Source organism: Hippocampus comes, unplaced genomic scaffold (assembly GCF_001891065.2).
Source record: "Hippocampus comes isolate QL1 unplaced genomic scaffold, H_comes_QL1_v1.1 scaffold36, whole genome shotgun sequence".
In the NCBI taxonomy this organism is placed as follows: domain Eukaryota; kingdom Metazoa; phylum Chordata; class Actinopteri; order Syngnathiformes; family Syngnathidae; genus Hippocampus; species Hippocampus comes.
Window position 1 is genome coordinate 2,759,796 of NW_017805695.1, and position 13,775 is coordinate 2,773,570.

At 41.0% G+C, this 13,775-nt stretch overlaps 1 protein-coding gene across 2 annotated transcripts in view; it reads right to left on the reverse strand.

Annotated features, from left to right (window-relative positions):
- Positions 1–914: 914 nt before the first annotated feature.
- LOC109523206 (stromal membrane-associated protein 1-like) overlaps positions 915–13,775 on the reverse strand; it is a 54,388-nt gene continuing 41,527 nt past the window's right edge. For both annotated transcript variants that reach the window (XM_019882204.1, XM_019882205.1), the window contains exons 9-11: positions 6,015–6,192; positions 5,115–5,275; positions 915–3,709 (exon numbers count right to left, since the gene is read on the reverse strand). In XM_019882204.1, coding sequence (XP_019737763.1) covers positions 3,584–3,709; positions 5,115–5,275; positions 6,015–6,192 — 465 coding nt within the window. In that variant the 3' untranslated portion in view covers positions 915–3,583. The remainder of the gene's footprint in view (positions 3,710–5,114; positions 5,276–6,014; positions 6,193–13,775) is intronic.

Consider the following 13,775-nt stretch of genomic DNA (forward strand, 5'->3'; position numbering starts at 1 on the left):
GTAGCTTTTTTGATATTTTTGGCCGGCCGACATTTTGTCAGACCGGTTCTATTTAAGTGATTTCTTGATTTAACAGGTCTGAAGGTAATCAGGGCTGGGTGTGGTCAAAAAAGAAAAGAAGAAGAGTGCAAATACTCTTTCACGGAATTTTGTTTGTTCCAATCATCTAAAAAGCAAAGAAAAGGGTGATTTCTCTGTAAATTGCAAAGTGGCTCTTGCAGTGAGCCTTGAGGTGCCCTTTTGAAGAGGTCATTGAATAAACATGTACAACTGCTTGACAAAGCAGTCAGAAGGGCAGTGTTATATCAAAGACTGGCCTGCGACACTAGTACGCATATCGTCAGAACTTTGATAAGCTCGTTCATTGTCTTGTTGGGTGCTGATGTCCACAAAGATAGAAGTTAGTTTCACAGAAGCTGCAATCCTTCATATTTCGATTTGTGAATCTCAACCAAACTAAACTGATTGTTTGGCAGCTTTATGCTAACACAGAATGATCAGTACATAATACACAAAACAAATGTGTTACAACTTGAAGGAGCTCACTGAAAAGAATAATGCAATTATTTTAGTAGCCTGGTTTTCAACCAGCTTCCAGATTATGTGATGTCTTTACACTATTCAGAAAGAATAAAATGTTGATGTGGTACCGATTAATTAATGCCTAAATTATTATTTGTACCAATTATGTTGTTCCCCTCTAAATGACCTAAAGTGAACATACTGTCAGCAATGTGTGGATCCTCTCACAGGAAACGTGTCATGAGATTTGATAGTAGCCCGCATGACAACGATTAACAACCAATAAAGTGGACAAACAAAAAAAGCTAAGCAAAATGGAGTGCAGCAAGTAGAAGGCATCAGTGTGTGCTGTAAATGCAGCACACCAGTCTTGAATAACACAGGAGAAATAGTACATATGCACAATTGCATCTGGGATTCAACATCCTTTATTCCGGGTGATCTGGTAAATTCTGGGACCAACACAAAGCCAACGGAATTCCCAAATGACAAAAAGCTACTCACACATCGAAATTTTTGCCTTTGGACAATAATGAACATGGACAAATTGATGTTACAGACACACGTTTTGTATTAGGCACCAGAAAATGTAAACACAAATGTAAATAAACCTGGAGGACATGTCATGTGTTGATGTGTCATCCACACGAGTCACATTTATTTTATGCCTAATGCTGAATATTTATTGCATGGCAGAGGGACCCTGTGACAAGTGAATGTAATTCCCTGCATTGGTGTGGCAGTGAATTTATTTTCACCTTTTTTTTTTTTTTTTTTTTTTGCTGGTGTGTGCATTTATACTGTTGCTTTTAATCTCAACATGAACTCAACAGCAACGATGGGACCAGTCCAAAATTTTTCATACAGGTCACCATCATCATCATTGGTCATCCGGGTTTATTTGCTTCACAATAATTGTGCTTCTCTTGTACAGCACGCAACAATGGACACAATAAAAAAAAAAAGGGGGAGGGCAGAACAATGGGTGAAGACTCACCTATGGATTTTAAACTGCATTGTTATGGAAGGGAGGAGATTTGGTAGATGTCTTACAGTTGAAAGTAAATACACGTTTCACTTATCTGTTCCCTGACGACAATCTTGAGAGACAGAAACACAATATACAGAGATACAGCGCTCGCTCAGCGGTATTTAAAGTGCACCGAGATGAATCGCGGTGATTCTGCGGTGGTTTAATTTGCCTTCAGGAATGCAAGAGAGGTCTCCAGACAAAAGGAATGACTTTACTGGCTGGGAGCCCAGTCGCTAGACCTGGCGTTTTGCTTCAGAAACGAAACATGCAACATGGCCGCAGAAAACTCCTACGAGACCTTAGCTTAGGACAACCCAACAGTGGATACTTTGTTCACTGTCAACGCCTGATTTACTTAGATCTCGATTAGAGGGGGCAAAATTGCATGGTCAAAATAATAGAGTGCACACGCGCTGATGGTGGACAATGCGGTGCGCGAGCTACTAAGACTGCATTCTTATCATTTTACAAATGGAATCGGTTTTGAGTGATTTCACATTGCACAGCAGGCTTTCTGGACTACAACTCCGCAGATGGGAAACACTCTGCTCAACGTCGAGCGATCGCAATATGTTCCAAGATGACAATTGTCAATTCGAGCATATACAGTCCTCCAAAACAGAAAGTTATGAAAAATTAAATGCATTGGTTCCATCTACCGTAATAAATGGCCATTGTGATATAAAACCTCAATGATATGAACAAATATCTGTAAAACATACATAATAAAATGTGTATTCACCACGCAGTAATGAACGCTGGGAGTCAAGTCGGGGCAATGCATAAAGCTGACACACACATCACTTGAAAGTCGATGACGCATCGCTCTTTTTCTCTTACAGTCTAATTATTGTTGACTACGCCGTCGTATGTTTGTCGACACAGATGTGTGCACTGAATGACTGACTGATTTGCATAAGAGACCGAGCCAGAACAAGGCACTGCGTTGCCTTAGTGTGCAGCCAAGACAGCTCAATTTTGGTGTTCTTTTCATTGTTGCTTTTTATTATTAAGCATTGTCATGAGTTGTCACGATAGAGATGCGTTTACTGCTTTTCGGACACGTCCATTTTCAGTTCTATTGTCTTTCACTGTTATCATCTTTGCCATCACAGAAGGGCACCGGTGATGGAATCACAAAATCTTTGTGATGCTCACTCAGATGAACTCTCGTGTGACATCTCATGTGATTTGACCTCCACATTTGTGTGACTTTGAGGATTTTGAGAAGTTGATGGTTTCAAAACAGTGTGACCTCAGAGTCAGACCTACAAGTTTCAATTTTGAGGTTCCACTGTAATTCCAAGTGAATCTCAAGAAAAAATTAAAGGGAAAAAAAACAAAAACTTTCCTGTAGCGACTTCATGTTTTGGATTTACTGTATAAGCATCCTTGTCCATCACTGCAGAACTGTTATATTTCAGTTCTTCTATCCTCCAATTTTGTAATTCTGTAATTGAGCATGATTAACAAATTAGTATGCAACAAGTGTCTGGGAGATGACTCACTGACCTGACCGCCGGCGATGGCTCTGGGGTTTACACCGCATTTTCACACAAATTACAGGACTGGTCAGACTATTAGCGGCGCACAATGCTCTGCTGGCTCGAAAGAAGGTGAGGGCAGGCGTGGGAGGAGTATAACATACGCAGCACAGCGAAGAGACAAACCACGACAAGGGAACCATATCTACTGTAAACACTCAATGACTATTTACTATCTATTAAGTTTTAAAATGCTATTATAGAACTATAACATTACTTTAGTGGATACTCTGTCCAGCAGTGTTCTCTATTGTTTATTGGACTGAAACTGTACCTACTCTTCACACAACACCAACAGGAAATCCAAATGAGATCCAATTAAGACAAAACATGACGGCTGCCGGGTCCCCCCGCCCCTCCGCCCCACCCCCAACCTGCCTGTATTGTCTTGCCATTGTAAAGGAAACCTTGAGGATGGTGTGGAGGAATCGTTGTTGTGTAGGTGCCACAGGCCGCACCACAAATTTTCTGGACTGCGGACTCGTCACTTCCACAGCTGAGTGCTGAGGGTCTGTCCAGAAGCTGTTGGCGCTGCGGACCAACTGGCTGCAGAGGTGCCCGATGGGGGTGCGCCTCCATTTGTGGCCATGCCTGACATCTGCTGGGATAGCTGAGAGAAGAAAGAAGCAAGTGTATTAGAATTTTATATTATATATACATATTATATATATGGCGGATGCTGGTCTGTCTAGGAGGGGAAGTTCAATTTCGGCCTACATCATAAAATGTGTCTGTTTATTTATACGTGGATTCTACTCTCCGTTCCTTTTCAAGAAAATTATCTGTGACCCTGTCATACCAACAAGACGTCTTTTCCAGGGACTTAACGAGTGTCCTACAACTACAGCAACTACAATTAAACCCATCAGAAACAAAAGATTAATTTGTCACTAGTCGTTTTCAACAAAGAGAGTGTCGCTAAAATGATTGGAAGAAGTCTCCAGTTCAACTCAGAACAGAATGAGAATTGAAAAATGCTCCCACGATGCCTACACCAAAAGATCGGTGATTGGCTCATTTCGCTGTCAATCAAAAAGAGCTACACTGAACTCTCTCGACGCCCAGCATCCGCGCTGTAGACGCTCAGCGTCCACACAGTTTAAAGCACAGTGAAGCTGCGAGAATGAATGAGAAGAGAGTCACGTCGTAACTAGTAATAAGAAGCTGATTCGGAACAAAAGTTGAGCGCGTTGTAGCGCATATTTAGTCAATGACATGTACACACAATTGTATGTACACACATGTATTTGATCACTTATTTTTGGACATTTTAGGGGAAGCTTCCCTTGCAGTCTTCCCTCTGATACAGTATATTTATTTATATATATATATATATATATATATATATATATATATATATATATATATATATATATATATATATATATATATATATATATATATATATATATATATATATATATATATACACACACACACACACACACACACACACTCACACACACACACACACAGAGCCCAGAAATAATTAAAAAAAACACACTTTACCTCACTCTTCTCCTTGATTACTGCTCTCCCCACCACTCCCCAAGTCACCTCCTGACACTTTGCCTCAGGCTTCTCTATTCAGCGCCTCATCTGCTTCTCTCTGCTTGCCCTCGGTCTTCCATTTTGTCTTATCTATTATGAATGTGCCTTGGTGCTGCACCACTCTCTTATCCGACCATCTGAGAGCTTTGTGCAGGTATGTGTGTCTGCACACACGTGCACCACACGCACGCTGATGCGCGCACGTAAACTAAGCGCCGACGCGATCTCAAATGTGTCCGGCTCTCTCTCTCTCTCTCTCTCTCTCTCTCTCTCTCTCTCTCTCTCTCTCTCTCTCTCTCTCTATATATATATATATATATATATATATAGTAGGGGCATCACTGTATCGGTGTGTCTGCTGCACAATCCTTGGTCTACATTGGTCACAATGGGCTAGTTTACGTAGATGATGCTGGCCACACATTTATATAAGTTGCTGATTGATTGAATATTGAATGTTTTACCTGGCCCACACTCCACTGTCCTTGCTGAATGCCGTGTGTGTTCTGCCGCATGTCCACGTAGCTGCCGTTAGCTCGAGTCATGCCTGACGTCATGGCCCCTCCTTCCATCATGGCGCTGTTGAAGCCCTGCTGTGTTATGTGAGGCGGGCCCATGTGTATGCCTGTAGCGCAACACACAATAGAACAGTGATTCGGAACGTTAGCCCATTTTAATTTACAGACGGAGCTGAATGCCCTTTCTCCTCAATGCCATTTCTGATCCTCGAGTCAAGTCAGTGTTATCACAGAGCAATATAATCAATGCGCACATGTAAATTCCGCGTAAGGCTACTGCCCCCTCCACTCAATGAACAAATGTCAGTGATTTCCCCACACTTGACACCCACGCTAAGAACAGTCCTGCACCTGCACACACGTGTGCACGCTCACAAAAACATCTCCACAGTTTCTTTCGAATAATAAAAGGATCCGAAGAGAGTGCTTCCACTTCCCTGGTTAAGCCGGACACCAGAAAATGGACCTGACTGCAAGAAAGATTCAGATCACTATTAGCTGTGGTGGAAGCTAACAGCTGATTCATTGGTCATCATTGGGTAATGGCTACCGGCTCAACGTAATGTACAGTAAATGCAGAAGAGTCGATGATGATGATGACCCGCTGCAAGTATCTTTTTCGACAACCGCAGAGGGGAAAACACGACAGCGCTCAATGTATAGCAAAACTGTAATGGTTGTCATTTATCCAGCAATAGGCTGTGTAGTCTAAAATTATGAAGTAACTGTTTCAAAATGTGATTATTAACCCCCTAAGTATAAGACTGTAAAGCTCATGTTTTGATTATAGTAGTGTGGTGCGTGTGTATTGTCTTGTATTGTGTGCGTGCATATTTTGCATATTACCTTGCCCAGTAGCGGGCTGCTGCTGGCTCTGTGGCTGACTGCCCGCTGAGCTGCTGGCGTAGAGAGACAGGATGGAGTCTTTAGATAAGAGCTTTTTCTCCACTGCCCTTGTGGTGGTACAGGTGGAGGTAGAGGAAGAAGATGAAGAGGTGGAGGGATCTGATGCCTGAGGTGCTCTCTGTTGGGGTGGAGGGAAATGGACAGAATTTCCACATTAAAAAAAAAAATGGATATGGCTTGCGCATTTTTATCCCCTTCCAATGACAAGCAGAGTGACTGGCTAGTGAATTGGTGGCTGTGCCAGCGCTGAGAAAATTACTGTAACTGTGTGCAAGCTACACACATTTGAATATAATTTAAGGCCGATTTTTACAGAACAGTACATTGGTGATAGTTCAAAAAAGACATTGTCGTGATCAATTTGTCAACCAATTTGCTTTATCTTGCTTCTAAATATTTGTCACATATCAAAAGAAATTCGAAGATTGAAGTCAGGGTAATGAGAGCTACGTTTTAGGACATGAGACATTCTGTCGAAAAGTGATTACAATTAGACCGCTGCCAACAATACATAAAGGTTGTACTCTCAATACAAGATTGCGTGTGTGTGTGTGTGTGTGTATGTGTGTGTGTGTGTGTGTGTGTGTGTGTGTGTGTGTGTGTGCATGGGTGTAGGCATGAGTGTGAAAAGGGGGAAGCAGAAGCGACTTCATGGATACAATAAGAGGAGACTGTGAGAAATAGTGGCCACTGAGAAACATTCACACACACGCACGCGCGCATGCGCGCGCGCATACACCACTTTGAAAGTATGTTTGGCTCAACTACTTAGCAGGCAGCGCTGCACTCATCTGCCTCACTCAGCTGACTCTTTTTGACTAGGAGAGGGGAAGACAGGCAAAGCAAGCGCTGAAAGCAGTCGGGTGCAAAGGAATACGGAGAAAGCGAATTTGGGAAGGAGGCACAACTTACTTGGGAGAAGGAGAGCTGGGGGTGATGGAGGATGCACCCAAAACACAAGAGAAGGCAGAGGATAGAGGGGAAAGGAGGCAGGGGGCAAGGAGGGAGGATGATGGGGAGAGACAAGTAGGGCAACGGTGAGAGGATTGTGAGAGTGATGAGGGAAAAAAATAATGCGCAGAGGTTGAGGAGGGTGAAGAAAAACATCCTTTGAAGTAAAAGCAGGGCAAGTTGGGACAGTACTAAAACATTTTAAAAGGTGGAGAGGAATCGGGCTGCTGCGAGAAACACAGAAGCAATTCTTTGAAGAGATGGTGCGTCAGGTATTCAGAAAAGCATGATGCTATTAATAGATGCAGCATATATGCAGCAACCTGGCTGCTAAATTAAGGAGTAAATGGAACGACAATGATCCTGAACTAATCAACCCGAACATGACTCAACCGCAGAGGAAAGCCCATTTGCTCCGAAGAGAATTCACACGTCGGAAACACACGTCTGGCAGATTTCAAATCCTCAGTGATAGACAAGACATGAAGCGTCATTCCTTCCTGGAAATAATGTTTTTCAGAATGGAAGCTGTGACTTGTAAATCATATTGCTCTGCAATTCTGTGATAACACCATCTTTGATGCGTGATGGAACACGTTCAGCAATGAGAAAAAAAAAACTGCTTGGAGGAATGACAAGTTTAATTAAGTTTGCATTAAGATATGTTTGGCGTGCGTAGCTCAGATTATAAGAGTTAATTAGCACTTTGGTGAGAAAATTTGTGAGAATTGCCAGCCTGGAAGCCAAACTAATATGCATAGTCCAGAATGACTGATCTGCCCCGCTTCCTTTTCAAAACTTTTCCATCCCCCTAGAGTCGAGTCTAAAGCGTTACAAATGTAATGTGATTACATTATTACAGCATATTATTTGAGTTTAAAAAGCAATTTTAGTGCTGACAAATCTGACACAATTTTAGTTTTGTACGTTATAATAAATGTTGACCTTAGGGAGAGCACATTCTCAAGACTGAACATTTTGTACCTACAAAAAGTGCTCCGTCAAGATTTTAAATTGTAGGATTTGATTGCCGCAGTCAAAATGCGTTGCACCCTTCCACTTCGTCTTCCTTTTCGTTTTCGTCCAGGGCCAATACTATACGGTGATTGGTAAGATTTTCAATCACTGTTCAAGCAGTGATTGGGCAGTCGTCAATGCAATCCTGAATATTGAATTGGTCATAACCGATTCAGTCAGGATTTACTCACTTTGTACCGCTTAGATGATCGGGATCATGGCTGATCTGGATATCATCTTAATTAGGGCGGGAGGCAGCGTATACCTTGCACTGTTTGCCAGTTAATCACAGGAAACAACAGTAGCTGCACAACAAGATTTTGATTGCTACAGTGAAACTCCTCAACAATGAAAAACGGACCTTTGGATGTCAAGCAGCTAAGACAAGAAGAGCTCTGACGCAGGAAGAGAAGGTAAAAGTGATCAAAATGAAAGACGGAGGAAACAAAATAAAAGACATTATCCAAGAAATTGATGTAAGTGAAAGTGAATGCTGATCGTAAATTTCGCAATTTCTTTCCTTTATTTTCTTTCTACACTGACTATATGAAGTCTCAAATAAGTGTACATACTTATGCGCTATTGGGAAAAAAATAAAGAGTACACATGCGTTTGTGTGTGCGTGTACAAATATGTTTGTGTGTGTGTGTGTGTGTGTGTGTGTGTGTGTGTGTGTGTTTACATCTGAGTTCAAATTTGCTACAGTGAAAAACCCCCTGTTGTGAAAAATTTCTTGTTGCAAACATGATTTCGTTGTAGAAGAGTTTCACTGTATACAAAAAAAGATCAAGTTAGTTGATATCAACACAAACCTCCACAAGGTGTGAGTGAAGGTATCACAGTGTACTGTTCACAGAAGACTTGATGAACAAAAGTACAGCGACGACACCAGAAGATGCAAACCACTCATTATCGTCACACGGGCATAGGGAACACGCTTATCGCACCATGCGGGCAAAGTCATGGCTTTGGATTCCATGGCTTCTTCTGGGATCGGGAGAAGCAAGAAGGAAAAGAGCTTTGAGGCTAACCAGGTGAATGTTCAGATGTAAACCCTAGAGAGCACGCAGTTTACCGAAAACAAACAACTGAAAGGGACAATGAAAATCTGGAAAAGCTACAGGAAAAAAAAAAAGCAAAAGTTTGGTGATGCCAATGATGATTTGCAATCAAATATTTACTTACATCTCAAGTGTCTGTCCCAACACTTTTGCTCATCTTTGGAGTTTTATTACAAGTAATGCTAATCTTAACCTAATCTTCAAAAGTATGGATCAGATGCAGAAGTCAATAAATAAAAATGGAAATATCAATCTTGCCTCGCATTCATTTTTTTTACATAAAACCCATGAAAAGCCAAAAATAAATACAAGTGCTCCAATACATTTGGAAGAGAGCATCTGGAACAAGGGTCGCCAACCTTTTTGAAGCTAAGAGCTCCTTCTTGGCAATTGATTAATGCGAAGGGGCTACCAGTTTGATAGGATCAATTTGATCAATCAATTTGCTCCAACCACCTTCATAGGTTATACTTAATGATGAATGAGATTCATTTCTGATAAGACACCGATCACATTCGCGATTCCTCATCATCATTATGAAACATAAATATCAATTGGCCACCTGTTATTATAAATATCTGCCAGTGTTCACAGAGTTTGAATTGATCGCTTCGACAATATTCCTGGAAAGTCACCGTGGCTCATCACTGGTGAGCTATTTTTGGAATACTGTTGGCCCGCAGGCTACTCATGTAGTCCCCGAGGGCTCCCTGGTGCCCGCGGGCACCTTGTTGGTGAGCCCCGGTATAGACAAACGACCAAACAATCACATCAATGAGCAATTTTGTGGTACCGTATTTTCCGGACTATAAGTCGCTCCTTAGTATAAGTCGCACCAGCCATAAAATGCATAATAAAGATTCCACACATAAGTGTCTCTCCAAATCACTAAATCCAATGAAATCTTCATCTTCGGTGTCTGTTTGAAACAAGTCTGCCAACTCTGGAGGTAGAAGATGTGGTGCTTCCTATTCTACATCGCTTATGTCACTCACTGTCGACTTATCAACACAGGCCTAGAGCGCCCTCTTCCGGCTTAGTGTGAATATAACATGTGAAATGATATAATAATGTGTTAATAATTTCACACATAAGTCGCACCAGACTAAGTCGCACCCCCGGCCAATCTACGAAAAAAAACTGACTTATAATCCGAAAAATACGGTAATTCAATTCACATAAATACTTGGGAATGTGAGAGGAAGCCCAAGCGCCGAGACAAAACTACACAGCGTAAGACCCGAGCTGATGTTCCAAGGATAAGCTCCTAGCGGATGTTTCCCCAAGTAGAAGCCCCCCCTTACGTCATTCAACCGCCTAGCTTGAAAGGCAACTAGCCACCACAGTAACAAGGAACAAAAGAAGCACTCTGCATTGGTTCCACCATATATGGAGTGCCGTAACCAAACAAATAATTTCATCAGACAGGACCGCCCCTTCAACACAGTCTAAACCTCCATATTTTCTCCTTTGAGAGAACCGTTGGGGCAAACATGAAACCTTGCCATTTACCATTTGAACCGGACCAAACGGAATGGGGCCAGTTAGGTTCAAATTGTGACGCACATCATGCACAATTACGTTTTTTAATCAAGTCTATATAGGATGTGCACTGTAGATGTGCCACTCAGACATTGAAATTCACAATGACTTAACATTCCTCGGCGCATACGTGCACGCCCACATAGCATGTGATATGTCGAGGGGCTCCTAGCAGCGCATTGTGCCATAGAGGCTCCACAACAAGGCTCCATTCTGTTCAAACCGATGCTGTGCTGTATGGTGAATTACCATCTCTCATGGCATTGTCCCCGCTGTCGCTATTCACTCTCTCACTCACTCACACACACACACACACACACACACACACACACACACACACACACACACACACACACACACACACACACACACACCAACCTTTTCCATCACTGCTTGAAACATCCATATACTCCCCTCTGTTCGACCATCTGTGTCTTTAAACCCCCGGTAAGAATGTTTGTGCGCATGTGTAAAAACTAAAAAAAAAAAAAAAACCCTGAACAAAGAAATGAGTGCACTAAAAAAAGAGGACAGAAAAAGAGGTGAAAAAAATTTTCAATCACGAGTCATCAGTTCATTACATGACTTGTCTGCCCCATTTTGTTTCTTCACTCAACAGTCCCTCTTCAGCGATTAATTGTATGCGTCTTTTTTTCCAAATTCCGAGCTCACTCAACCCAGTCTTCTCCATTTCTCTTCACACTTGTAATCCTATTTCGCACTGAACTTGATTGAGCACCTGAATGGGCCAACTAGCAATTGACGCCGCGTTCATTTCGCTTACAAAATTTACTCGGTGTCCCAAACGAGCCTCCAAATCAGTTTGGTATGGATTCATGTCCGTCATTTTATCTGCTAGAGAAAACAATGACACTTCCAGGAGAAATGCTCCACTTGCAGTTTATTACAGCTACAAAGTGGCTGTTACGGTTTCGTGGTTTTAATTAGTGTAGCCTTGCCAAGGACATTTTTAACAGCAGTAGAAATTTAATATTAATGGATGAATCCATCACAAATTGCCTCGTTTAGGGGCAATTGTTTGACATTTTACTGATTTTACGCTCTGCTGCTTTCAGAAATCATTTCTGTAAATAATTAATTCCTAATCCACAATTCAAATGTGTGAAATGAAAACAAACCGAAAATGTCAGTTGGACTCGGAAAAGACGGTATAATTACCATACTACTTTCAAGGTTAGAAACGACTTCTGAATATAAATAAATAAATAAATAAATACTGTAAATAAAAGACATAATTTCCCAGAGAATTATTTTAGTGCTGAGTGCATCTTTGGGGGAGCGAAAAAATGTGACTATTGACGCCTCCCCGATAAAATGTTTTATAATTGCCTATATTAAAGAGTTAAAACCATCAAAATAGCACAAAGTATGATAGAAGAAGTGCATTAGACTTAAAAGTAACAAGGCTGCCCCTGAGCTTTTTAATAGCCACTTAACAGAGCGGCCAATACGATCCGTAACTTCCATTAACAACACGGGCTAAAATTAGCTCTTCTGGGATATACAAAGAAATTTGGGCCTGATTTACTAGCGGGCACTAAATTGTGTTTTCACTCTAATAGAATGGTTACATGCTACTGGTGGACATTTTGCATGTGATCCACTAAGAATTTGTCTAAAAATCCTTGCACAGTTTAAAGACATCAACGTGTTAGGTGACTTGAAAATTTAAATTCGGCCATCGGTGAAATGTGAGCAGCAATGGATTTGGTTTGGTTGTCTGCATGTGCCCTGTAATTGCCTGGTGACCAATCAGGTGTACACTCCACAAGCTCACCCGTGGCCTTCAAACAATCTATTTAAAATGAGGATAAAGGCTTAAACACACATAAGACATGCGGGAAATACGTTCGCAAGGGAGACCGAGAGAAAGAGAGAAGAAACACAAATCCTCTCCCTCCCACAAGGCTGTAATCACAATTTTGTAATTGACATTCACAGATAAGCAAGCACTCCCAGATGCCAGTTAATAGCTGCAAGAATCAGCAAGCGAGAGCTTCCCCCCTTTTTTCATGCACCTGGATAATCACCGCCAGAAAGCAAAATCCGCCTACTAAAATCCCAAAGCCATGGTTGGCATAGCTCTAGAAGTCTTTGTAAAAGTTGAGCCTGTCGCATGCACAGTGCACTCATCCACTTTCAAGACTGCCAGACGTTTTCAGAGCAGAGATGGCCATCTTGCCAGCTCTTTTAGAGACCCACCGAATATAGTGTTCTCTGACAATAAACACCAAAACTACCAAAAGAACGTGTAAGCTGTCTTCTTTTACCTGAAAAAAAAATATTCCTACTCTTTCTTTATCTATCAGCAGGTGGACATAGATTGGTTGACCAAACACACTTGTTTCTAACAATTGTAGAAACGAGCTTTTCGAAAAAGGTAATCATAATCATCATCATCAGCTATTTTGACGTCAATATTTTTTTTCTTTGGTGACACCTCAATTATCTGAGCTAGGCCTGAAGCTAACAATTATTTCTATAATAGAGTCTTGTGTTGATTATTTTGTTGATTAATTGTTGAATCGGAATGCTGAAAAAAAAAAGTTTACATTTCCATCCCTTCATTCAAAACAGGATATTATTTCAAATTGACAGTGTGCAAACATAAATCAATTATGATTGGGTAACTGGTTGTGTCCATAACATAAAATAGGCACAAATGTCGATCATTGTTTTTCAAAGATGAAGCAATTGTTTTATTTTGATTCAACACAAATATCAATATTTACTGATGAAAAGCTGAAATCGTGAGCATTTGGACAGCTTTTAATTAAAAACATATCTAGACAATTCATTGGTCATCAAAAATAATGATCACTTAACTTAATAATGACAAAACAATGTATGTACAGGTTATTATTTTTATTGTTATTATTATTTTGGTTGTTATACAACCATGTGTTCCAGTTGGCTCAGCGGTGCTAAAGTATCATGGTCAACATCGTTCACAATGCTGTGTTCAGCTGTAGTGGCCGAAAAGTAATGTATTTTCGATGGAGATATGCCTCTTTTAATATTGGAACATGATGACGACGATATTGTGGCAATTTTAATATTGCTATGTCACCATTATTGTTACATCCCAACAGCTCAAAATCATAATTGC